General features: G+C 45.5%; 1 protein-coding gene across 3 annotated transcripts; it reads right to left on the bottom strand.

Moving 5' to 3' along the window:
- Positions 1–956: 956 nt before the first annotated feature.
- Positions 957–26,568, bottom strand: GCNT4 (glucosaminyl (N-acetyl) transferase 4). 3 transcript variants are annotated; one of them, XM_032624998.1, is made up of 2 exons: positions 25,362–26,568; positions 957–2,966 (listed from the first exon to the last, which is right to left on the bottom strand). In XM_032624998.1, the coding sequence occupies exon 2, from the start codon at positions 2,963–2,965 to the stop codon at positions 1,604–1,606; it is 1,362 nt and encodes a 453-aa protein (XP_032480889.1). In that variant the 5' UTR covers position 2,966; positions 25,362–26,568; the 3' UTR covers positions 957–1,603. The 3 variants fall into 3 exon arrangements, with proteins under 3 accessions (XP_032480889.1, XP_032480887.1, XP_032480890.1); XM_032624996.1 differs by lacking the exon at positions 25,362–26,568 and adding an exon at positions 25,208–25,292; XM_032624999.1 differs by lacking the exon at positions 25,362–26,568 and adding an exon at positions 24,819–25,032.
- Between the last annotated feature and the right edge of the window lie 1,253 nt (positions 26,569–27,821).

Genomic DNA, 27,821 nt, shown 5'->3' with positions numbered 1-27,821 from the left:
TTTGAAAGGGGTAGGGGAAAAAAAGGGAAAACAAACAAGTTCAGGAGAAAAAGAAAGGGACAGAGAAATGGTGCCACTTGGCAGATCGTATCATAAACTTTAAAACAAGCAAAAGGAATTTCACATGGAGAACACAGACATTTGAAAACATTTAAATACTTGTCTTCCAACAGTCTCATACTGGTCTTGATTACTACATCTTTATGTAGTTATTGAGGCTGACATTGAAACATAAGATCATGGAGAATTTCTTACATGAGTTCCATTATTTCCCAGGAGACATAAACATATTATAGCCTGTTCTGAGAACCCCACTCCTGCCCCATTTCACCTCCAGCACAATAGTTACATGAAAAAATATGTATATTTTGACTGATTTTGGTAGTTTTCTAAGGTGTAGTTTTCATAAAATATCATTAGTGATTATTCTTGCTGTGTCCTTAGGAAAATTAGCTTTTTCTCTCTTGGATTGAAGCTGAGAAGACTGCAATGAACTTAGAGCTTTTATAAGTTTACGTTTGGACTCCACTTGACAGTTGCTGGAGAAGTAAGTACATTATTTTAATGACTAATAGTTAATTTAGTAAGCTGTCATATTTCACACAACCTTTTCAAGAAAATTTAGTGATTCTTAGCTTGACAGTTCCACAAAACAAAATTATACTATTCCATTGTAAAAAAACCTTACATATAATGATAATCTATGAACAGAAAGACTTAGATTCAATGTTCTGGAGAGTGACACTTTGAACTGTTAATCAGTTTTTAACTTTAATCAGTAAATGTATTAAAGAAACGGCTGAATTACAAAGGAGGTCATTCATGACACCATTGCGTAACATGATGGAAAAGTCACCCAAATCCCTTTGTTCCTCCTCAGGCACCACCCGTCCCAATCCCCCGACTTAACTTCACCCCCTCCCTAACATCCATACACTAGAAATGCCCCCCCCACACAGAGTCACCCAACCCTGAATTGAATAAGCGAGGTACCATAAGGTAAGTTATGCTTTTGGCAAGCAGGAAATTGGACAATTCTTTTAGTTCTTCTGAGGTAGTAGAGTCTCTCCTTCTAATATTCTAATGGTTAAGAAAAGTCTAGGGAGCTGAATTAAGAGGCAAGTGGAACGTTGGTCACTGTACGTCAACACTGCTCTGAAACTGGTGGTTATTATGGTTATATAATTACCGCACACTCCACAACTTCTTCAGTGGGACCCTGTTATGTGGACAACTTAAGATATTAAGGTTGCTGTGTGATTGGGGTAAGCCACAGCTCCTTGAGGGCACTGTATAACTCATCACAACTTGGATGCAATTCCTACATGTTTCTAAAAAAAGTGCCTGGCATACAGCAGGAGCTCAATAGATATCAGATTACTGACTGTTGAAAATCTCCCATTTAGCTCAGTGAGATTACAAGCTAAAACATACATAAAAACACCCAACCAACCACAGACTAATTGTCACTAAAGGCCAGGTCACTTTCCCTTGTGTGTGGAACTGTAGACACCTTTCAGACTATGAGAAGGTTAAACGCAAATGGTACTGGCCATGGTATAGCATGCAATTCCATATTAACCTTATTTCCATCATGACTTTATCATAATGTTGTGGCTGTTTTAGCCATAAATAACTTTTCTGAAGATAAAGTGATCCACTCTCTCTGCTGTTCTTCAAGCTTTTCCGCCAAGCATTGAATCAAGACAGGGTCCACCTTAGAATCAAATTTATTAGCAAACCAATGTCCATCTTTCATAAGCCACCTTAGTTCTGCTGCTCCATAGATACACACACTTCGGAGGTGAGAGCCAGTACAACTGGGATAGAAAAGGCCTTCTAGATAGTTCCATTTGACCAGGCGGGTCTTACTCTGTAGGTCAGACACATCCTGGGCTGTCCTAGAAATCTCCCCGGGGATTCCTGGTACCCGAATTAAGGTAGCCCAAAAGTGCTCATCAGGCGAGTATGTATCTTTAGACCAGGCAAAAAAGTCTTTAACGAGGGAGTTGTTGAGAACATATCTAACAAATGCTCGACTTAAAACAAAATAAGCACTGCCAACAAATATCTCGATGTTATGGGGGGGGGCTTCCTTGGAGATGTTTGTCCTCACTGGTAGTTTCACATATTCATAAGGCACCTGTCTGAGTTCATGGTGATAAGTGAATCTTTCCATCTTAGTGTTAGGGGGTTTCACTGTCTCTAACATATTTGATCCATTGAGTTTCTTCAACTCTGACACTAATTCAAAGTTTGATTTCAAAGGAAAATCCTGCCCACACAGGTTGATAACATATTTCCACTGAACTGAAGACTTCAGAAGGTCTGACAAGCAATTTAAATCAGCCTGGAGTCTGGAAATGTGTGCATATTGCACAATCTCTAATTTGGAAGCAATGAAAATATTAGAGAAGCACTTAGCTAAATTGTTCATGGCAACTTTGAAGGTATCAGATGATTTACGGTCATAATGGATGCAGTAAATATTGTGCTGGTTGTATATAGCATGGATTAGCCTTTCAACCATAATTGCATCTTTGTGAACAACCAAAGAATAGGCTATTGGGAAGCTTTTCTCCTCCCTTGAAACAAGCTTTTCGTGGTAGCTTCGTAGGGCCTGATAAATGTCACAGTCACTGGTCATTGCCACAACATCATCATCATCCAAGTCGATGATGGTTCTTCTTCTTATTTCCAGACTCTTGCCAATTTCCAAAGGCTCCTGTTCATAGACACCTGAACAGTTAATCTCATACCCGATTTCATTCTTAACATGGGTATATCTGTTCTTTACAAAAGGCGAGGTACTTAGGGAGTACTCAACCAAGTAAATGCCTCTTTCGGGGAAGAGGAGGCGTTTCACATTTAGAAGCTTCAACAAGGAGAACAGCCATAGGGTTAGAAACAGGATGAAAACTTTCTGCTTTAGGTGGTATTTAAAACAACATTTGAATGTCTTCATTCTGTAAGAGAACAAAGGAATAATTCCGTTGAAATATGAAGAGAAAATTAGTTCAGTTCAACCAACATCCACTGGGTGCCTACCACACACCAGGCAGAATGCTGGGCCCAAAGATGATTAAAACAAGATTCTTGTCCTTAAAAGAATCCAGAAACAAGGAAATGGAAATATGTACAATGGTTGTATTTTGTCGTAGTCTGTGTTAACGATACCTAATTTTGAGAGATGTTGGTTACCGAATAGAATGAAAAATAATGTTAACTCCTAAAATATAGGTACTAAGTATCTTAATTGTCTGTATCTGTGCTTAGCATATTTGGGGAGGGATTGCTCTGGTTTGGGCAGAGGCCTAGAGAATTGGATGTTGTCAAGAGGTCATTAGAAATGCAAAAGACCCACCTGAGGCTAAAAGGAATATCCATCTGGATTCTACCTTCAGATCCTGATTAGATCTAGATCTGATGTCAAATGGGGAAAGCCCAGTAAATCACTGCTATAAACTGAATGTTTGCATCCCCCGCCCCAAATTTTAAGTTGAAACTTAACTGCCAATGTGATTGTATTAGGAGGTGGGGCTTTTGGGGAAATTTTTAGGTCATGAGGGTGAAGTCCGCATAAATAGGATTGGTGCCCTTACAAAAGAGACCCCAGGAAGCTCCCTTGCCCCTTCCACCATGTGAGGACACGGTGCGAAGCTTGTTGTCTATGAACTGGGAAGCAAGCTTTCATCAGGCACAGAATCTGCTGGAGCCTTGATCTTGGATTTCCCAGCCACTAGAACGGTGAGAAATACATTTCTGTTGTTGATAAGCCTCCCAGTCTGTGGTATTTTATCATAGCTGCCTGCGCGGACTAAGACACCCACCTTCAGAAATAAGAGCAGTGGGCAGACCCCCAAAGGAGCTATAGTAAATATTAGACACTAAAATTTTATATAGATTATACGAATTTGGTAAACTTGCACATTTCACTTACTTATTTTGTTAGGCCCCATTTCCTCACAGGGATTAGAAATTTAGCCCTTAAGATGAAAAGAACCTGACGCATTGAGAGAAGGTGGGGGCCAGGGGCCAGTTTGGCAGAATCTGTCAGTTTTACGAACCCATCCAGAAGAGCTCATGTGTGTGCAAAGAAGGTGTGTAATGAGAAGCTTTAAGGCTAAAGACTGAAAAGCACTAAAATGCCCTACGGGGCATTGATTAATTACACCCACACCGGGTGAAAAAGCCTGAATCTGCACATATCCCTGTGGAACAGTCCCCACTGTAGACTATGAAACAGAAATAACGAACAGTGTAGAGCGAGCTCACAAATGTGTCCAAAAAAGACTATATACACCCAGAAGCCTAGACACAAAGAGCACATGTTGCCAAACTTTTTCTTTCTCTGTCACAACTACTCACCTCTGCTGCTGTAGTGGGAAAGCAGCCATAGACTGTGTGTAAATGACTGGGTGTGGCTGGGCTCCAATAAAACTTTATTTACAAAAACAGGCAGCTGGCTGGATCTGGCCCACAGGCCAATACTTCCAGAAGGACTAAGGATCTGGAGCCTGGGGAGGAGGGGGATTTACTTATCACTGAATAGCCTTTTGGACTATTAGAATGTTGAAAATGATTATATTACTTTAACAGATAAAAATGGGCTACCCAACAGAAGGGCATTACATGTGCTTATTTGGGGAGCAGCAGGAAATGGGGAAATCCAGGGAGTATTACCCAGAGGCTCGAGGACAGGAGGGCTGACCAAGCTCCTAGGCCTGCTTCCAGGAGGTTCAGTTACTGAGAACTGGGGAGGTCTGAGGAGCCCACATACAATTTCCTTACACATCTCAATAAATCTTAAACGAGGACATAATCATTGTACCCAATTTCCTTAGAAGAGGTAGCAAGGCATTTGAACCTGATTTACTTTTGTAGTTTTCTTTTATACAGATTGATTGAAAAAGCTCTCCTAGGAATGCCATACTCTCATTCACCCTCACTTGAATTACCCTCCTTTAAAGAACCATACCTTATTTATCAACGCTGAACTGTTCCGTAGAATCTGGGTCCTCCCCACCACACCTCAGTCTCTCCTCTGTGGGTTTCTCCTGAGTCCTATTCTTAGCTTACTGCTCTTCTCACAAACACTCTTCCTTGCTTTCGGGATTTCCATGTATACCTTCCATGTATATACACTGCCAACACCTTTATCTTCAGGACTTACATCTTGCCCAAGCTTCTGACGTGAACATCCAATTGCTTGATAGACATCTCCACTAGATAGCCCACGGGCACTCAACATCAATGAGTCCATAACCAAACAGGAAACCTAACCTCTCCTGTGTTTTCTGTCTCAGTTTATCCACTCAATGACCCAAGCTTGAAACTCGAAAGCCACCCGACTCTTCCATTTCCTGTACACCCACAGGATCATCTCACAAATACGCCTCAAATTCATCCCTTCTTCTCCTTCTCCATTACCAGGTCCAGACAACATCTTTGCTGACCAGCATCACACTTACATAAAAGGGCAAAGGTTTCAGTGCCTGCGGATAACCTGATGACATCTCCCCAGACTGGGCCCCTTTCAGGATTTGATAAAAGCTCATTCTCAGCAAAAGGCTTGCATCTCCACCCCTTGTTCCTTCTAACTTGGGGAAAGGAATGCTTTCAGTCAAAGGCAATTCTGGCATGGTGAGTAGGTGAAGGGGCTTTACTTGGACTTAGGACAGGGCAGAATAGGGAGGACTGCTTGTTTCCCCTGATGTTAAAGGCTGTCCCGGAGACAGACGAGCTCTCCCGCTTAAAGATGTCTGGCGTGGGAAGAAAGAAAGCAAGGCCTCTGGGCTGTCCCGATTCCCTCCTCTTTCTTCCTTTAGAATTAATTCTTGTCCCTGGCTGGCGAAGCTCAGACACAGGGCCCAGAGCTAGCTCCCCCAGGACTCCTCACAGCGTGCCTGCCGCCTCTCCTTCCCCGGTGCCCTGCGACCCTCCCTCTCTGGGCAGGAAGCCATGGCCTCCTGGCTCAACTCAGACTATCGACGCACTAGCTGGAGTCGGGAAGTGTGTGCTCCAAGCCTTCTCAGGAGGGGCAGGGAAGCGCGGGTGCAGGAGGTTAGAGATCACAGTTCTCAACCTTAGCTTTTCTCAGGACACAACCTCTGCATGATACCCACAGCCCCTCCCAGCACAGACGATGTTGACATACATACAATGTTGCAGAATGAATGCCTGCATGCTTCTATGTAATGTTCTTTGTTAATTTAATAATATCATTATTATTAATGCAGAGTCACTCAATAAAGAGGTGTTGGAACTCCCCTGGTGGTCCAGTGGTTAAGACTTCGCCTTCCAATACAGGGGGTGCGGGTTCAATCCCTAGGATCCCTGGTCGGGGAGCTAAGACCCCACATTCCTCACGGCCAAAAAGCCACAGCATAAAACAGAAGCAATATTGTAACAAATTCAATAAAGACTTTAAAAAAGGTCCACATCGAAAAAATCTTAAAAAAAAAAAAAGTTGTTACTTGGGGTACTCTTCTACCAGGGGCCAGGGGTGGAGGGATGGGGATGATTTCCAGAGGCGTGACCCAGGTCTGACTGGAGCTGGCTGGGCTAAGACTGGCAGTTACGCGGCCACGTCTTTTCCAAAGCCGAAACCAGGGCAGCGAGGTCACCTTCTACAAACACCCCACCCACTCTTTCCCCCTTAAAAGCTCATGGGCAGAGAGCAGGCAGGTGTTTTGCTGCCACGAGGTAGTCTTACATTACGAACAATGCCCCACCCCGGCAGAAGGGGTATTTCCCTCCCACTGACCCAAGCAGATGAGGAAGCTGACCTGCTTAGGGAGTTATCACCACATGGGCGATGACACAGAATCGAGAAGGAAATGGCAGCAAGGGTTGATCGCTACATCAAATGAGGTCTATTTGGATAATTCAATAAAACCCCAACAGGGATGTGGAATGCAACATTTTCCCCAAACCATCTTCTTTTCCTCTACCCTCCCAGGCATTGTTTACAGTTTCTTAAAGGAAACAGCAGGCACACCAAGGTACACCCCAGCTAAGTGGCTATAATTGCTTTCAGGGCTAAATGGCCACAGCCATTAGCAGCTTTTCAACAAACTCTCGTTCGTCAGCAATTCGTCAGCAATTGAAAACCCACGGCTGTCACTGAGGTACGTGACTCCTAACCCAGGGCAAGAGGGCGAATGGTAAACCACCAAAGAACTGGAGGAAGGGTTGTGCATGTGGTTTAGCTTAGGCACCAAGACTGCGGGGCCCACCGTGCATGTTGCAGATGAAGTAGCCTCTGTCCCTCCGCCCCCGCGCCCGTCCTGCTCCCTCCCTGCACACCTGCACGTCTTCCCAGGCGCTCACACAGGTGTGTATGTGTGTGTGTGTGGGGGGGGTCACCGGGAGGAGAAGAGAAAGTAGTGTAAGGGCTTCAGGATGCCCCAGACCCGGACATGGATCCCTGGAGAAGCAGTGGCTTTAAGACCAATCAAACTAAGCCTGGTTTTCTGGTCTCAACTTGGGGATTAGAAGTGCCCCCGCTGGGGCTGTGAGGGCTCTGGAGCCTGGGTGAAAGGAGTTGCCCGCAGAGGTCCTCAGGGCACATTACAGGTCTTTTCCTTCCCAGCACCCAGCTTGCCTGACTCCAAATCTTGGGGTTTTTCCAGTGTAGTACACAGGACGTGCTGGTGTTTGTTTTGTTTTGTTTGTTTTTAAGAAAAGAATCCACTAAACAATTTTAGGCAATGTGAAGGAAATGACCTTCACTTTTCTGACCAAAGGAGGAGGTGGAAAGGGCAGAAGGAAGGATAAAGCAGCTGGGAGCTAATAAGACCTTGCTCTGGGCTGAGCTGGAGAAGAGGCAGCCACACGTGGTCCTGGCGGCACAGCCGGGCTTCAGCTTGCGGGAGGCCCCTGCGCTGGACCCTGGACAAGCCCCTCAACCTCTCCACATCTCTGTGTCCCCATCAGTAGAAAGACGTTAATAATAGTAACTACCTCAAAGGGCCTTTGAAGTTAAGTGAGGTAATGCATGCAAAGTGCTTTGGCACAGTCCAGATCTTGACTGCCTGGTTAATGCAGGTATGACTTTAATACTTTAGAACCAATGCTTGAATGCGTCCATGTAATGCTCGTTATTAATTTAGTAATATCATTATTCTTAATGTAGAATCACTCAATAAAGAGTTGTTACTCGGGGCATTGTTCTAGGTACTCCGTATGTAATAACTCAGTTCCCTCCACAGACCAATGAGGTAGGTACTACCTCTCTCCCTCTTTTACAAGACAGGAAACTGAGGCACGTGGAGATAAAGAAATTGCCCAAGGTTATACAGAACTAGAAAGTGCTTTAGTTGGAACTTGAACCCAGAGAGTCTTTCTCCAGGGATGAATCCTCTAGGCAATGCTGTCTCTTAGAATATAAATCTAAAAATACTCCTTATTTTCCACAAGTTTTAGTCCTTGATTAAAATTTCTCATTACTGTGTCTTATCTAGCTGTCCTAAAGTTGGAACAGAAGTGAACATCAAACCACGTTTGAAGTCCTCAGAACTTCCACCCAGTTTAAGGGCTTATTTAGACAGAGAATCAGCCTGGAGGAATGCTGGCTGATGAACACGTTCTGTTCCTGCAATCAGAGGCTGGCGCCAATCCACATGCCAGTGAAGGAGATCAGTCAATCTCCCAGCCAGTGGAATCCACTAAAGGAAAAGAAAGCGAGCTCCTCCTAAGAAATTCTGCCATCAGTTACACTTGTATCCTGTCACTGACTATTCACTGATTCACTTGTTCTTGTTGTGACCAGTGACACAGATTGGGCTGAGAATTACTAATTGCTTTAGAAAACTGCCTGGGTGCAACCTCTCTCTACGTGGTGAATATTTCCTCTATGGGCCACCTGTAAATTCTTAAAGTTTGTATCGTTATATGTCAGTATAAAAAATAGGCTTTGAAGAGTTTATTGATTTGGAAATGTCAGAATTTTGTTTCTTTCTAAAGTCTTACAAAGAGGAATCACTTAAGAACACTAATATAGAGATGACCTCACTCAAAAAAAAAGAAAAAAATCCTGATCTAGTTGAATAAGCCAAGGTCCTCCTACTGCACCTCTCTGATTTCCATAGAGCCATTGATTCTCCCCTTGGTGACATGCTCATCACCAAACCCAAGGAAAGTTTTGGAGTAAGACCATTAGTGGGAGGATGACTCAGCTGAGATGCATTTCCTCAAAGCCCCCATAGCACCTGAAGTCAGCAAAGAGGCAGAAAGGCAGGTTTCTTGCGCTGATGACCTCTCACATCTTCATTGTTCTAGAGGGAAGACTGCAAAAGGCAAATAATTATCGGACTGTGTGCAGCTAAACAGTAAGAATGGTGTCACTGGGTCATTAATACCATAGAATACAAATTGGGGACAAACGTCCTCAAATAATAAGAGGTTATAGTCTCAAAAAGAAAACAAAGCTCACCAGTAATCAGCCACCTGGCCATAGCATTCGGTGGCAGTATGTCCATCCAGACTGTTTTAAATAAACATGCCTGTTTTGCCTTCCTTTTTTTTTCTTTGGTAAAAACAAAAATTTTTTTTTTTAATTAAAAAAAGTTTTTTTAGGTTTCTTTTTTAAATTAATTTTTCTTGGAATATAGCTGATTAACAATATTGTGTTAGTTTCAGGTGTACGGCAAAGTGAATCAGTTATACATATACATATACCCACTCTTCTCTAGATTCTATTCCCACAGAGTACTGAGTATTGAGTAGAGTTCCCTGTGCTATACAGTAGGTTCTTATTAGTTATCTATTTTATATAGTAGTGTGTATATGTCAATCCCAGTCTCCCAATTTATCTCCCCCACCCCCGGCTTGCTTTTTAACAAGAAGGCTCACTCCTTAGGCACTGTCTTAGCTGTTTCTTTCATTTCACAATATACTGTGAATGAGTCCTCTTCTAAACTGGGTCTGTGAACTGTTAGAAAGTAAACGATTTCTGAGGTCAACATAATTTTCTATAGGAGAAAAACAATTGAAATAATAGAATTGACTTTTCTGGGCCTTCCCCACCAAAGCTGAATTAATTATCCCATAATTCTTGAAGAAGCTTAGAAGGAAAATCCTAAAGCTGACAAGAACTTCAATGGTGATTGAGTCCAAATTCCTCCTTCTCTAAATGGGGAAGCAGAGACCTACCCATCATTAGACCCTGTTTCACTCTTGGGATGACGGGAACACGTTCCCCCATTACATACATGTTTGTATATCCAGCTGCTCCCCCTTAAGGGAGTGGAGAGAAGGGGACCTCTACTCCCCCTACCCAGGTCCCCTCAGGTGGTACTCAGTCCAGCTTGGCTCCACTGCCCCCTCAGCTGAGGCTGTTCTGGCCAAAGTCAACAAAAATCTTCATGCTGCCAGCGTCAGAGGACACAGACCTGTTGCTCTCTAATGGTCTATGCTGAGCGCCAGTACCATTTACATTATCTTATGAATTCCATTCAATAAACCTGTGAGGGAGGTACTATCATTGTCTCCATTTTTCAGATTAGGAAACTGAGTCACAGAGGATAAGTAGCTAGTATGTGGAGGAGCCAGGATTTTCAACTGTGGCCCCATTTCAGAGCCTACGCTATTAACCATAATGCGAGGTTGCCATTCCAATCTCTTGGCGGTAGAAAAACCCTGTTGGTTCTGCATCCAAAATGTAGGGGATGTAGGGGGAACCCACCCATCCCTTTCCACTGTAACCCAAGCCAGCATCAATTCTTGCCTGTATATGAAGTAACTTCCTCACTAGCCTCCCTTGCTTCCCTCTAACCCAGGGGTCCCCAACCCCCAGTCCACGGGCCGCACAGCAGGAGGTGGGCGACGGGACAGCGAGGGAAGCTTCATCTGCCGCTCCCCGTCACTCGCATCACTCCTGAGCCTTCCCCCACCCCGCCACCCTGGTCCATGGAAAAACTGTCTTCCACGAAACCAGTCCCTGGTGCCAAAACGGTTGGGGACCGCTGCTCTAACCCACTCTCTGCACTGTAGCCAAAAGGATCTTTTAAACCCATCAATCACATCACTCCCCCTCCCTACCCCACTCCTTACACTTAGACCACCTTCACTTGGGTTTCATTGCACTTACAGTCAAATCAGAAATCCTTTCCACGGACAGAGGCCCAGCCTGTTCCTGCCCCTGCCTTCCTCTCCAACTTCATCTTTTTTTTTTGACATCCTTGCATGGAGGTTCTGCACAATATTTATTGGCTAGTTTCTCAGGGGGTTGACAGTAACACTAACACTTCATACATGGCCGAGAAAAAAAAAAAGTGCTTTTTTTTCTTTAAAAACAAAAAAATTAAAATACCCAGCATCATAAATAAAGTAGGTTATCGTATCCTCTTATTTTGGATCCCCCCAACTTTCTGCCTCAAACGCAATGACAGTCCTAGTAGTGCTGGAGCCCGGGGGCTTGAGGTGAGAGGGTGAGGGTCTGCTTCCACAGTTTGCACTGAATTCTCTCCAACTTCATGTTATTCTGCTTTTTTCTTGCTCATTAAGCTCTAAGCAATACCAGTCTTTCTACAAGTTCCTAGAACACCACAGTCTCTTTCCTGCCTCAGGACCTTTGCACTTGCTCTTCTCATGTTGAGATCATTTTTCCCTGAATCCTGGCCTGACTGGCCCTTCCATATCCCTCAAGTCATAGGAGAAATATCCTTTCCTCTGATCGTCTCTGATCACCCTTCTCGAATCTCTTTCCTCACTGTCACACTCTTTGTTTTCTTCTCAGCACTCATCACAGCAGCAGTTACTGTGTTTACTTGTTTATTTCGATCTCTGGGACAGGCCTCATTTACGCTCTACCCCCTGCCCCATGTACATCCCTACCTGGCACAGGGTGGTTGCTCAGCAGAACAAAATCAGAAGACCCAAGTTCTATGTGGGCTCCGCCACCAAAAATGCCTCAAGTGTCCCTGGCAAGTCATTTAATGTTGGGTAAGTCTTTATTTCCCAAATGTTGAAGGGGATAATAGTTTTGCTATCCCACAATGCTGTTATGAAAGTCTTATGATACAATGCATGTGAAATAGCTATGGAAGGAAAACTGTGGTATGCAGAAGTCAGGTACTAGGACCTTTACAAGATGAATGATTTTTTGGGAAACCAACATATTGACTTTTCCCCAGTTTTCTAAATAGTGCATTCATTATATTTCTAAAATAGTACATTCATTATTCTCTTCATTCTGACATTCTAATTATTATGTTTTTCACTTCCCGACAACATTCTTTTCTGTTAAAGCCTGAAGTATATTGTTCCCAAAGATGTACATACACCAGCTTCAATTTTGAAAGGTAGGAAGATGGTTACTCTAGTTAAACTTTAGAATTTTTCCCCCAGTCTGCTCAATATTTTTTGAAAGATCGAGAGCCAAAGAATTCCTTTAAAAGACATCAAAGAAGAGCAAATGGAACTAGTTCTGTGCATTTACAACCAGCTAAACTGTTTCTGTAACTTTATGCATTGCAGAAGCTGTAAACTTTTCCCCTGAGTTCATTATCTTCGGGGGCAATTCTCTAGAAAGTACAAAACTGCAATGACTTGTTCTAGCATCCCTGTCAGGCAAAGCCATCCCCAGGGACCACGTAAGAAAGTGGTCCTGAGGAATCTGCAGCGATGCGAGTACACAAAACATACCCTCAAACAGGGCCTCCAACGGCTCAGTTTCTCAGATCATATGTCCAGTTAAAACTGTCTCACTCAGAGAAATAAGATGCCCCTCTTCCAAGGGGGCTCTGGTTGAGGTCCCTGTGGACCATGTCACAACTGATAGCTTCCTCTACAGGCAGCAGGCTTCTGTTTACAAGTACAAAGACTATGGTCACCGCTTTCCTTAAACGAAGGTCTATCTAACCTGCAAGATTTGAGAACAGAGGTCTGAATAAAAATCCTGGACGGTAGTATCAGTCTATCAACCACCTCTTTAGATTATAATTCTTCCAAATAGTAACTTGGCTGGAGCCTCTCTGGTTTGGGGGAGATTTATAGGGTCATTTAAGGTCACGTGGAAAACGAGCAACCCACATTAGGATGTATTTACCCACGGTGGTCCCTCAAGGTCATCGCAAATCTGGGCTTGCAGCAGTAGAGAAAAAAAGTGCCAAATTCAGCCAGCTTTTTATACTCACACCAATTAGGAGACAGCCAACGATTCTGGGCTTTGTTGCATCTGGTCCACAGGGCAAACCTCAAAAGCTGATTGTGTATCATGCGGGGCAAACTATACGGCTAAGAAGTCTTTAGTAGGAAGTCCAAAGGGCCAGAAACGATCCTACTGAATGAAAAGTGTTTTATTTTGTAACAATTTATGACCCTCATTATGTTGCAAAACATTGTTTTTCCATAAAAACAAAAACAAAAATGCTGGTGGTGGGGGGGGTGAGGTTGGTTCAAAAATACCTATGCCCTCAAATTTCAGCTCTGATGGCAACAGCTTAAATCAGTTTCCTTCTTTGTAGATATAAAAGGTTACAAAAAAGGTGCTCGTTGATGTAGTCAATCGTTATCTTCCAAGCTTTGTACACAGAGAGGTTACATTCCTTTCTCCAGTTCTCTTCTCTGCCTTCCACACTTAGCTAGCCCAATACAGAACCAATATATAGTTTATGTTTTATGTTCTAACTTAAAAGTGTGGCTTTATTTTGGCTTCTTTTTCTATAAAGAGGAAAAACTGCATTGAAAAACATTTAACTCCTTTAAAAAAAAATCACGTTTAGTGCACTATAAAGAAAAAAGAACTTCCTCTGCCCAAGGTCTACATGATATGATTTCCACCCCATCTCACCCCACCCCAGAAACTTCTGGAAGCACTTCTTTGGTATTATATGGCTCTCTATTTTACACTGCCGAAATTAATTCCTCAAAGGTTATGCAGCAACTGAAGAGACACAGTAACTGATTTCTACACCTGCATTTAAAGTAGAATTTCCAATGCTGTAACTACATCAGAGGGAGCACAGGGACCCACAGAGGTGAATCAAGGGTACAAACAGCAAAAATGGCTTAAAGCCAGGCCACACTCTCCATGAATGGATTAGATACACTCAGTTTTAAATCATCAGAAAGGCTCCTTTGTTTACCTTCTGTGTTCTGCCACTGTGGTGGGGAGCTGAGCCGGAGATTTCAATATGCTTCTGCCCTTCCACTAAAAAATTCTAGACTGGCATCCTTGTCACGATGTTACCATTGAGTCAAGATCTGTATTGCTTGGTTTAAAATGGAGGTATTGTCCCAAGAGCTTGTGTGCACAGAGACACAATAAAGTTAAGACCCAGGAACTTAAGTTAAAGGTTCTGCCAAAATAGGGATTTCAAAAGCAGAGGTTTCGTGTAAAACCAGCTGGCATCTCCTAAAAGGAGACGTTCTAGTTAATGGTTTTTATTATTATTCGTATTTTTATTGAGGCATTGTTGATTTCCAACATAAGTTTCAGGTGTACAACATAGTGATTCACAATTTTTAAAGGTTATACTCCATTTATAGTTATTATAAAATATTGGCTATATTCTCTGTATTGTACTATATATCCATGTTAACTTATTTATTTTATACATAGTAGTTTGTACCTCTTAATCCTCTACCCATATCTTGCTTCTCCCCCTTCCCTCTCTCCACTGGTAACCCACAGTCTGTTCTTTATATCTGTGAATCTGTTTCTTTTTTGTTATATTCTCTAGTGATGTTTTTTTCTTTTTTTTAAATAAATTTATTTATTTTATTTTTGGCCGTGTTGGGTCTTCATTGCTGCACACTTCTCTAGTTGCTGTGAGCGGGGGCTACTCTTCGTTGCCGTGTGCGGGCTTTGGAACACGGGCTCTAGGCGTGCGGGCTTCAGTAGTTGCAGCACACGGGCTCAGAAGTTGTGGCTTGGGGGCTGTGGAGTGCAGGCTCAGTAGTTGTGGCACACGGGCTTAGTTGCTCTGAGCATGTGGGATCTTCCCAGCCCAGGGCACGAACCTGTGTCCCCTGCATTGGCAGGTGGATTCTCAACCACTATGCCACCAGCGAAGTCCCTCTAGTAATGGTTTTAATTAAGATAACAGGTGTCAACATGTAGGTTTTATTTTTGGCTAATATAATAAAAAATTTTAAAGATTATTTAGTTAAAAACTAAACATCTCAGCAAATTTATATGCCAACTGTACAGAATACAAAAGTAAAAGACTCTTCAGATCTCCAAATGTATTATAATGTTACAATCATTGAAACAGTGTGGCCAGAATAGACAGAGTTCAGTGGGATGAAATTCAGAAACAGATCTAGTAGGTAAGGATTGTATGTATGGCTCTAGTAGAGATGGCAAATGCCTCCGAACATCCATCCTCCCTATCTTCTTTACTAAGAGAATCTCTATATTGCTGGTGGCAGTAACATACCCCTCTAAACGACTTTCTCCCCAGCCTCCATTGTAGAGGAGCAGTCAATGAAATACAATGTGGGGTATCTAGGAAAGTTCTTCAAAAGAACCTGATTCGGGCTTCCCTGGTGGCGCAATGGTTGAGAGTCCGCCTGCCGATGCAGGGGACACAGTTTTGTGTCCCGGTCTGGGAAGATCCCACATGCCGCGGAGCGGCTGGGCCTGTGAGCCATGGCTGCTGAGCCTGTGCGTCCAGAGCCTGTGCTCCGCAACGGGAGAGGCCGCAATAGTGAGAGGCCCGCGTACTGCAAAAAAAAAAAAAAAAAAAAAACCTGATTCACGGTGGAAAGTGTGCCATTTTTTCTTCCCTTCATCCACTTTTCTGCCTGCAACTCCAACATGATGGCTCACATTGTATCAGCCACCTTGGGACCATGAAGAACAGACCAGGAGAATATTAGCAACCTCAGCCCCAAAATTCTCAAAGCACTGAACCACCGGCAGCAAACGCCCACTCTGCATTCTTATTATGTGAGAAGAAGCCTTTATATGTGTAAGCAATTTTGTAAACATGCACTTTGAAAGATGACAATATGAAGACTGCAATGCTTCTCTCTCTCTCTCTCTCTCTCTCACACACACACACACACACACAGACGCAAAATAAAGCTTAAACCAGGTTAAAGTGTCTACTTGAACAATAGTATAATCCTGTATATTGTCAAGTGCAAATGTGTCTCACACGATGCTGAAATTCTCATCTGTCTGGATTTAGAGGCAGATGGTGGCTTTAGATAAACCTCTGAAGAAAAGCAAACTCCAAGAGTTACCAATTTAACTCTGATATCGGCATGAACAGAGCAGCCTGCTAACCAGGCCTCAGGTAAGCACCACTCAGCTTATGGCAAACCTCTTCTTGGTTTTGGCCAGGAGCCCCATATAATCTCTGAAGGTCACCTTGCAGGTTGGCTGCCTTCTTGAGAACTTGCTTGGTTACAAACTTGTTATACATCAAGAGGAAGATATCACTACCATGTAGGGCGAACTGTGTGGCGTCGTTCTTCCCTCCTCTCCTTCCTGCCACCCCCTCGGCTCCCTCCATCTCACCCTCCTGCTTTACCTTAGTACACAGCATAATGGTTTGGAATTTAAGGCCAAGGTTTCTGAATTAAGTTCTGACTACACTTACAAGCTGTCACTAATCTAGCTAGCCCTCTGCCGCCTCATCTGTGAAAGAGGGCCAGGGGCGCTCACTCACGTGGATGCGGTGACAACTAACTCAGCTCATGCTCTGGGTATATTTCGGCGGGAAAAGCCGGCAGGCACTTGGGGTGCATTGATGGTAAGGGGTCAAGAGCATTTAAACAGGCAACAGCCAGGGAGGAGCACCGGATAACACAGACCAGGGGCTACTCTGCAAACATGGACTGCGCTTTGTCTGCCACGTGCCAGCCCCACTCCTGCACCCAGACACCACCTCCAGAGGCAGCAGCAGGGGGTCTCCATCGGGCAGGATGATGCAGAGGCCACATGAAAACCTTCCACATTCTCATGGTCAAGAGGGAATCAGACAGGTGCTCACTGTAATTCTTACAACTTTTCCATAGGTTTGAAATTTTTCCAAAATAAAGTTGTTGTCTTTTAAAGACAGAATCATAGGGGCAACAGGGAGTGGGCAGGACTAAAAGCCTTTGAAAGCCCCTGCCTTATATGAGGATTCAGGCGACACATTTTTAGTAGCATGGTTTTAAACATCTTTTGAAGTCTCGTGTCATTGCTGTCTTCTCTCTATAATCTATACTTTCAAAGTGTTACCCCGTTCACTTCTTTGTTATAAAAATAACTTTTCTTTTTCCATACTTAGGAATTAGTTGATGATCATAAAACTATTCCATTATTTTATGGTGGTAAAATATACATAATATGAAATTTACCATTTTAACCATTTAAACAAAATCAGTAGTGTTAAAAAGTCTCTGTTCCTTAGTCTATCCTCGAAAAGCCGTTCCATAAATGTTAGAGAGATCATGGGTGGGTGAGTGGTTGGATAGATGGAAAGATGGGTGGTTGGATGGATGGAGAGGTAGATGGACATGGATGGATCCATGGTTAAAATTTTAACCATTTTTAAGTGCACAGTTCAGTTTGAATTTTATCATCTAGAGATAATTTCCCCAAAACGGTAAGTCACTAGTTAGCATTTGGAAAAGTTTCTATTCTTTAGGGATTCTCTTGCCGTCGTGTTCCTTTCATGTTCCTCCTTCCTGAGCATCTCTCCTCTGGCTCCACATCCGTTCCTCCAGCTCCACAATCTCCATTTCTCCCTAGTAGTATTGTCCCACGATCTAGCCTTCACAACTTAATTAAGGTGCCTACCTTGTGTGTCACTCTGCTTCTCTCTCCTGACCCATCTGATACAACATCTTTCTGTCTCCACCTGCCTGAGAGTAGGGCAGGGTGGTGGCTATAAAGGCTGAAGTAAGGGAGAACCCGAAAAAGATGATGGCTGGCAGAGAGAGACCCCCTTGGTGCCCCCAGGCGGAATGTGGGCAGGTGGGGAAAGGCTGCCACAGTGCAAATAGTCCAGCTACGCCACAGTGATGCAGAGAAGAAGGAAGAGAAAAGCAACCTTGGCAAGCACAGGAGCTATGCTAGGCCTTGTTCTTCCTGACCCTGGGAGCACATGCTCGCCCTCTGCTGCCGTCTGGTAGATGACCAGGAGAAATACCAAGCTTTGCAGAGCCTTTGGAAACAAGTCCAACCTATCCAAGAACAGATAGGCCGACTGTCTGAGTCTGAGCATAGCCAGAAAGCCCTCCTTCAAAGGGACAACCTCGTCTATTCTCCCCTGAACTAGATTAGAAAAACAGAAGGGGTGGGGGAGAAGGAAAAGCAATCAAAGAGCCAGAAGTACAGGGTGTTCTTGGAGATTTACTAGAAATTACAAATTTTATAAATTACAAAAATAAGTGCACTTATCACCTGGCACTTTTTTTTTTTTTGCTTGTCATGGTAAGGGAGAATGTCACATCAAAAGTGGTTTGGTAGCATGCTGGAGGAGAAAGGTAGGCTTGGACATTTTTTTTTTTTTTTTGTGGTACGCGGGCCCCTCACTGCTATGGCCTCTCCCATTGCGGAGCACAGGCTCCGGACGTGCAGGCCCAGCGGCCATGGCTCACGGGCCCAGCCGCTCCGTGGCACGTGGGATCCTCCCGCACCGGGGCACGAACCCGTGTCCTCTGCATCGTCAGGCGGAATCTCAACCACTGCGCCACCAGGAAAGCCCGGCTTGGATTTTATTGGGATTTTTTGCAGTTTGGTTTAACCCTGGTCTTTCAAACCAGGGTGAGGGAGGAGGGAGAGGGCTTGGGTAGGATTGGATAAGGATCATGAATGATGGAAAAGTGCAGGATTCCAGGCACTTTTTCATGCCCTAGCAATCATGGCTCAAAAGCATTCTTGCCATAAAATTGTTTTGCTTTTTGACTTTTTAAACTTTTTTTTGGTGTGATTATATTATCTAAGTGTACTCCTTTAAGAATCATGTATGAGCACAATTTTACATTAAAAAAAACCATTAAATAACCCGAATCTCTTGGTGAAATATGGACTTGAGCACAAAATTCTTGAGTTCTAGAGCCTGGGTGGGAAGGGCTGTGAGGCAGAGAGGAATGACAAGGCACAATTTTTGCTTCCTATTATTTGGAAATTTCTGAATTCACCTTAATCTGACCATAAATAAGATGAAACTTACCTTTGTGTCACCTACGAAAAAAACCCCAAGCTGATGGTATTAAACATAACAGAGAGAAGCAATCGTCACAGTCCAACTGCTCCTACCGATATGCTACGGAGATTGTTCTGTGAGGGGCACTGAGGATGGAGTTAGAGAACACGGCGCCACACGGGGAAACCGTGCGAGGGGCACATCAGAACAGCAGTAATTTAAATGCAAACAACGATGGGACTGATGATAATTATTCTTCTGATTTTAGCCCCACAAGGTCTGCAAAAGATGCCAAGTTTTTAAGCCTCATTAACTGTGACGAAGGCCTCTGACAAAGAAGCTCATATTATTAAATTCCTCAGGCTAGGACATCAGCAGACAAATTGGCAGAGGACTCAAAGGTTTACGTGAAAAAGGACAGAAATGGGACTCAAACAGATCTGGACAGACTTGGATCTAGTAAGACGAAATTTAACAGAGATAAATACAAAGGCTAACACTTAGGTCCAAGAAATTAACTGCGTCATACCAGATGGATAAATGTGATTTAACAGGAGCATCTGGAGAGAACAGTCCAGTGTTCTGGCTGACCCTGCTTGGGAGGAGTCCCAGTTCATTTGGTATGAGACTGCCAAAAGATTTTTTTTTTTTTTTTTTTTTTGCGGTACACGGGCCTCTCACTGTTGTGGCCTCTCCCGTTGTGGAGCACAGGCTCCGGACACGCAGGCTCAGCTGCCATGGCTCACGGGCCCAGCCACTCCGTGGCATGTGGGATCTTCCCGGACCGGGGCACGAACCTGTGTTCCCTGCATCGGCAGGCGGACTCTCAACCACTGCGCCACCAGGGAAGCCCCAAAAGATTTTTAAAAGGCAGAAAAACCAAACCAGTGTGGTCCTGGACAGCGTGAGAACCACAGAGCTGCAGAACGTGAGAGCCTAAAGGGATCTTAGAGAGCATCTTCCATCAGCGTAGACTGTGGGACAGAGGACCAGATGGGTCTGTGTCTGGGTACAACCCTCTACTAGGATACCGTCTCACAGAAGGTAAGCAGCACAGTGAGAAGCGAGCGACCACAGGATGGAAATGGAAGTTTAAGACGAAAGAAATGAAAACTCAACAGGAATGAAAGCTGGCTCCAAATATTAAATCGTGGGCTGCTGGGCCCCATCCCCAGAGGTTCTGTTTCAGCAGGTCTGATGGTCGCAGAATTTGCATTTCTAACAAGTTCCCAGGTGACATGCAGCTGGTCCAGGGACCACACTTTGAGAATCACTGTTCTAAGTAACAAAATCATTGTTATTGTTTTGTAATATATATATATTTCTAAGATTTTACTAAGATACAATGGCTTATTTCCCAGTAAGTCCAAATTAGGGAGAATTTATTGGTTCTAAAACACCACACATTCGTATTTAAGATTATGCTCTTTTTAAAATTTCATATTGTTTAGCAGAAGTTCCACCTTTACTTTCTGACCCTTAGTGTTTCTTATTAGTTCAGCTTCATAAAGCAGACTTCTGCTTCTGCTTCCGTTTCTGGCATTTTATATAATAGGTAGTTTCCCTCTGGTCTTCCACTTTTCCTGTATTTTTCTATTGTGTTCAGCAAACCAAGCTGCATTACATATTAAGATGTGACCTGATTTTATCAAATGGTATCTGATTTCCCACATCTTCTAAAATAGTAAATATCGACCCAATCCTTTCCCCCAAAGCCCACCTGAGCACACTGTGTCCAGGGGCCCATTAGATTTTGAAGCAGCTACATTCAATTCCTGATTAATTTAATTTGATCTTATATACGTGAAGCTTCAGCCTTTAGATCCCACTAGGAAAATTACCAGCATATGGAAATGCATATAAAATGACATGCAAAGCAATGCAAATTAATATAAAACATACATCTCTAAATTGCTTGGGAAAACTCTGTAAGCCTTGACATTGATATTATCTGTTTCGCTTCTTGTACTCTGACAAGCAGTGACTGGATCCTTTTACTACAGTTAATTTTATGCAGCATCCAGCACCTGACACTTGTTGACATGCTAAGTGGGAGGTGACCCTGTCTGTGAGTCAGGCAAATGGGATCCTGGCCTTAACTTTGCCACTATTTGGCTCTAAGGCCTTGGACAGGTTTTCAAAATTCTGAGTCTCAGATTCTGCATCTGGAAATGATGGAAATGACATCATCATAATAAAACCACCAGCACTAAGGCTTACCGAGCATCATTTTGTGCCAGGTAAAATGCACACAGGCACACGCTATACATAAGGATGCACACACACATGTTGTGCAAACATGATGCACACATGCCTACCCTGTGCATATATCATGCACACAGGCAATCCTCACAACCACCCACAAGAAGGTACCATAGAACGTGTACCCCTTAGATGTGGTGCCATTTCAGAGACTAGGAAACCAAGGCAGAAAGGTCAGGAAACTTGCACAAGGTCATAAGCTAGGGAGTGGCAGGGCCAGAGCCAGGGGCCCTCGGCAGTCACACTCCAGGGGCCACTCTTAGCTACACTGCAGCTCTGTTTCATGATTTCCATCTATGTTTCTCCTAATCATTAAATTTTCATGATCTACAAAGTAAAACTTCAAATTTCACCGTCATATGGGCTTCAAATGTAATGAGATGGATAGACCTAGAATCTGTCATACAGAGTGAAGTAAGTCAGAAAGAAAAAGACAAATACCGTATGCTAACACATATATATGGAATTTAAGGGAAAAAAATGTCATGAAGAACCTAGGGGTAAGATAGGAATAAAGACGCAGACCTACTGGAGAACGGACTTAAGGATATGGGGAGGGGGAAGGGTGAGTTTTGACAGGGCGAGAGAGAGTCATGGACATATACACACTAACAAACGTAGTAAGGTAGATAGCTGGGGGGAAGCAGCCGCAAGGCACAGGGATATTAGCTCGGTGCTTTGTGACAGCCTGGAAGGGTGGGATGGGGAGAGTGGGAGGGAGGGAGACGCAAGAGGGAAGACATATGGGAACATATGTATATGTATAGCTGATTCACTTTGTTGTAAATCAGAAACTAACACACCATTGTAAAGCAATTATACCCCAATAAAGATGTTTAAAAAAAAAAAAAAAAAAAAGTTAAAGAAAAAAAAAAAAAAATATGGTTTCAGTAGATGGTGATGGTTTATGTTACATGAGTTTGATATCAGAATGGCAGCGCAATCATACTCGTTTTTTACCTACTACTCCACGAGTGGTAGGGTGGGTCCAGAGATATCCTGTGTGTTCCACCTCTCCTCCTAACTTGCTCCATCCCATTCACATATAAATATGCATGAGGCTCCCTCATCTTCAAAAAGCCATCCCTCCATCCCACTTCGCACTGGAGGAGTTGCTTCCAGGGAGTTAACAGTGACCACTGTTAGTCCTCAGCCCCCCAGCACACACACACTGGCATCACGCGAGGTGCTCACTCCCACTACGGTTTGGGTTGAGACTCAGCACCGTTGCCCTGGTTTTCCTCCCATCTCTCCCCATAAAGATAGGGGCTCTTTTCCAGGTCACCCCCCCAATTTACCCCAGCCTTAAAATAACACCCCAATACAGATGACCCCCAGCTTCTTTGGAGGGTCTGCTTTCTCCAGCCACTTATTATTTTCACTCAGGAGCCTCAAAAGCAGCTCAGACTCAACAAAAGCAAATGTGTCTTTCCTCCCCCAAGCTGCACCTCCTCCACATTCCTTTGTAAATGGCAGCACCCATCTACCCAAGTGCTGGAAGTCCAAACTTAGAGGGAGTCCCCCTGCACTCTCATACCTTACAGTAAACTAGTCAAGTCACTCCAGAGTCTATCCTGAATCTACCCACTTGTGTCATCCTCACTGCCACTGCCTCAGATAGACCTCCAGGCCCCTCATACGCCCCACCCAAACTAGCCGCGTGTACTTCAGGGGCTCCTCAAATCCATTCTCCACACAGCACCTGCAGTTTTGTTTTGAATCTAAAACTCATCAGGATACTTTCAGGTGTGAAACCGTCTTGAGAATCAAGTCCACAAAATGGCCCCAAGGCTTGGCATCAACCAGCCCTGGTACCTGCTGACCTTGCCTGGCGCCATTCTCCCCTCAGGTCACACTGGACCTCTCCTTTCTTTGGACTCTCCCTGCTCTGCTCTCCTCTGGTCTTGGGGTGCCCTCTTTCCTGGGGTGAGAATACTTGCCCTTTCGCCTCCGCCTGCTTAGTTTATGCAGCTCCTACTCATCCTTCGGGTCCACCTTAAATCTCCCCAAGAAGGCTTCCTGCCTCCCCCCAGACCAGTGAGCTACCTCTGTGCTCCCACTGCACCCTAGTATGGGCCTGGCACACAGTAAGTGCTCACTAAATTTGGATTGACAGATTGGCTTTTCAACCTCACATCATACAATCTGTCTTATTGCTTTCTTCCTGCATTCAAACCTACAAAGGCCCAGGTCACCAAGACATACCCCCAACAGTGGTGGCTCTGCTGTCAGTCATTCTCAAGGGAGCAGATACTGGGCACTGCCACGTACAGTCTCCACCTGCCCCCCCACTCCCATGACCGAGCTCATTCAAAGTCAGGATGATAACTATTTATTGCCTGCCTATCCCAAGGGTATTTAATGTGATGCCATCAAGTGCCAACTTATTGCCCAACTCCGCCATTCACTCCTATACCCCTCTGGGCAGACATTGCAGTATTTAGTAAATCTGCTTCTCAAAGGAACACTTCTCACCAACCCCCCTCCCCCAAGGAAACTCTCCTTTCACTCAGTGCCACACAACCTGATTCTATGGCTATAGATTCTCTGCAAATACAAGTAAGATATAAGATATGATTCAATAGCATCTTAATCGGCCATTTCTCACAGACAATTGATTCTTAGAAAGTGCAGCAGAGGAACTGCTCTCTGCAACAACCCACTTACTTTTAAAGATTTTACTTCCTCAAGACACCATCAACAAAAGCTATCAAAACGGACAGCTAGGTTCTAGATTGTCTTAGACTGATAGGTGGTTTAATAATAAGGGCATGCTTCTGGAAGATCAGAAGGGGTGACTCCTGTCTACCAAATCACATGGACACTTAATTTAATATTATCCCCAACTCCCTTTATCTTCCGGTTTGCTGCTTTTCAGTTTAAAGGAAGATAAGAGGAAAAGACAAGTGCCTAAGGGCTAAGGCCACTCTCCCTTACCCAGAGAGGGAAATACACGGTTCCCGGCTAAAACAAGGAAAACCTCCCCCAGTCAGGAAAGCTCTGAAATTTACAAAACAATACCCACCCACTAGCACTTCTAGCCTAAGTTAAGATGGTAAACTGACTCGAGAGCCCAGACCTCGTGGCTCGGATCCTCGGAGGCTCCCAGCTCGATGGAAGAGGTGCCGCCACCTCACAGGGGGACGATCCGGGCCAGCTCTGCGGCACGAAAACTTGACCTTAAAAAGCTCATAAGCTCGTCCCAGCGGAAGGCGCGGCCGGGGGGACTGCTCCGCAGCTTCTGATCCCCAAACTATTAAGAGACATCCCACTCCCACCTGGCTAAAGGAGAAGCCACGCCAGCAGCCCGTTCCCGCACCACGCGCCCGGCTCCCGCACACTCGCCTCCGCCGCCCACAGGCAGCGTGGCCCGGCCCCGCGAGTGCAGGGCTGCGGAGAAGCAGGCGTCGCGATTCCGGCTCGGCACGCTCCTCGCCGAGCCCGCCCCTCTGCGCCCCTCACCTGGGCGGCTCCAAGTGGCCAGGAGACCGAGACAGCGGGACCCCTGACCCCGGAAAGGGTGCGTCCGGGAGCCGCGTTCTCACCGCTCGGGGAGAGTCCCAGGAAAACCCCGGTGCGGACGCGCCCCGCTGCTCCCGGCTTCCCCGCCGGCCCTGCCCCGAGAGCCTGGGATGCGGGCGCCGTGGCTCCGTCTCCCAGGACACCCTCACGCTGACATGCGCTGGTCGCCCGGCAGCCCGCGGACCTCGGACAACTTTACAGCGTCCGGCCGCCGGCGGGGCCCCGAAGTCAAAGAGGGCGTGCAGCCAGGCCAAGGCTCAGCCCGCTAACCCGCTGCGGCTGCCCCGGGCAGCCTCCCTCCGTCCTTCCCTCCCTCCCCCCTCCCCCACCTCGCGAGGGACGCGGCGCCCAAGTCTTCCCCCGCTGGAAAGTGAAAGTCGCAAGGAAGGGATCCGGGCGTCCCGGCCATCCGCGGCTGGGCCAGGAGCCCCGCACCCCGGCCCCGCGCGCTCCTTGCTGGACTGCGTGGCCAAGTGGACTTACGAAAGGGAGCGGGGGGAGCCCCGAGCGCGGGGTCCCCGCGGGTGCAGGAGCCGCTGCGGCGGGGCCGCGAGCTGCGCGGCGGACTCCTGGTCCCGCGGCGGCGGCGGTGACTGGCTCCCGCCTCCTCCTCCTCCTGGTCCTCCGCCGCCACCTCGGCGGCTCGCCCTGCTAGACAGTTGCTCTCCCTCGGCCGGGGACTGGAGAGCGCCGAGCGGCCCCCGTGACGTGGAGGGGAAGGAGGAGCGCCTCCGCCACGCTCCCGCAGAGGGAGCTCCCGCCCCTGCACTCGGGGGTCCAGGCTTCGCGCTCGAGACAAAGTTCCCAGGCGGCGCGCTCCGCTCTCTGCCGCTGCCCTGAGCGTCAGCCGGGTTCGGTTCCCTGCCCACATTAAACAGCAAGAAAGTCGAGGTCTGGAGAGCTAAGTGACTTGCCCAGAGATGCTCAGGGGGCGGTGACAAACCAAACACATCTGCGACTCCTTGCTTTTCCCTCTGCGAGGCTCCGGTCCTGCAGGAATCGCCTCGCTCTCATTGGTAAGACCAGGATAGTGTCCCACGCAGCCTGGAGAAATATCTAGGAGCAGCGTGGGAAGGGGGAGCTGTATGTCCAATAGTACGAAGTTGTGTTTCAGTCTGTGCCTACATTTCAAATAGACATTCTAAAGCTTCCTCTTTACCCTCAAGCGGGGGTGAAGGTGGCGGGCCGTGCCGGCACGGTATCCGGTCCCAATTCTGCTCACCCAATAATTGCCTGAAAGCAAGCACAACGCCTACTTAACCAACTGGGCAATATCTACGCCTCAGCCTTGGTAGCGGGCTCTTGGGACTATACTAACTCTGTGAAGTAGATGCCCTACGCTGTGCTTGTAATTCCCGACCTTCCAGATGTCTCCCGTGGCGCTCCAAGTCCCTGGGGGCCAGAGGCTCCTGGGCCCCGCTTCAGTCAGGGGATACGCCGGGGAAGTCAATCCCAGCCGGTTTCTTCCTTCCGTCCTCAGTCAACTCACGTTGTCTGAGAGCCTGCTGTATGCCAGATGCGTTGGTGAGGAGCCAGAGAGGACCAGGTAAAACGTGTTAGGCCTTGAGACCCAGGGAATCCCAAAGAGGGAGCGCTGCATGGGACCCCATATCCTTTACTCCCAGGATCTGGAGTCTGCCCACAGTACTAGACACTCTGAGGCCACCCTGCCTTAAAAAAAATCCCTTGTGTTCGGGGAAAGCAAGTATTTTAATATCCACCTTACAGACTTATTTTCAAGCAAATGACCAGCTTTGCATTCATCTCCTTCTCGCTAGTGCGACCTCCTCTTTCTGGAAGAGTCATTAAAGGTCACATTATTCACCCTTCTGGTCTCCCTCATGGTGATGATGATGATAAAAACAACTAAGGCTTCTGTTATCCACTGTGAGCACTGTTCTAAGCAGTTTATGCAGATTCATCTTTCAATCCCCACAACTTTATGAGGGAGAGGCCATTTCTATTCTGATTTTATGGAGGACCAGAGAGAGGTAAGTGAGGTGTAATAACGAACCTGTAAGGGACAGAGCCAGAACTCAGACCCGGGTGGTCTATCTCAGTGTTCATGCCATAAAAGTTGAGGAAATGGAGGCTTCCAGGGCTGGAATCCAAATAATCCACCAGCCATCATCAGCCTGGCTCACACCATAGATTCCAGTTACCTAAGCAAGGGGTGCTATGAAATCCATACACACACAATTCCTCCCAAGTTGGTCAATTGAAAAGTTCGAATATATCATATCATAAAGTAGTTGTCCATTCACTTACTTGCTCCCCTGTTTCCAACTCCCAGATCAACCTTTTTGTCATAAAGCAAATTGTTTCTATGGTGGGACCTTAAAAAAATACCTTTACCATAAAGTTTGTAAATTTTTTTTTTTTCTACTCAGACCATATTCAGCTCATTCCCTGTCTTCTTCAGTTAGTTACTCTCTTCCCTTAAAACCTTGCTCTAATCAGCATCCTAGGTCTTCAGAAAGGATGCCTCTAGGCTGGATGGTGGCCCCCTAAGGCCTCTGCTACACTCTACAGTGTACTTAGCATCCCCAGGGTATTAGTTTCCCAGGGCTGCCTAACAAATTACCACAAACTGGGTGACTTAAAACAGCAGAAATTTATTCTTTCACAATTTGGAGGCTAAAAGCCTGAAATCAAGGCATTGGCAAGGCTGTGATCCCTCTGAAGGATCTAGGAAAGTATCCCTCTCTGCCTCTTCCTAGCTTCTGGTGGTTGCTGGCAATCCTTGGCATTCCTTGGCTTATAGCTGCATCACTCCAATCTCTGCCCTGTCATTACATGAGCTTCTTTTCCTGTGTCTCCTCTGTGTCCAAATTTCTCTCTTCTTTACGGACACCAGCCATTGGATTTAGGGTCACTTAAGTCCAGTATGACCTCATCTTAACTTGATTACAATACATATGCAAAGACATGAACTTTGAGGAG

The sequence above is a fragment of the Phocoena sinus genome, chromosome 3 (genome assembly GCF_008692025.1).
Source record: "Phocoena sinus isolate mPhoSin1 chromosome 3, mPhoSin1.pri, whole genome shotgun sequence".
In the NCBI taxonomy this organism is placed as follows: domain Eukaryota; kingdom Metazoa; phylum Chordata; class Mammalia; order Artiodactyla; family Phocoenidae; genus Phocoena; species Phocoena sinus.
The sequence above is the reverse complement of the archived record's forward strand: the minus strand, read 5'-3'. Positions and strand labels throughout refer to the sequence as shown.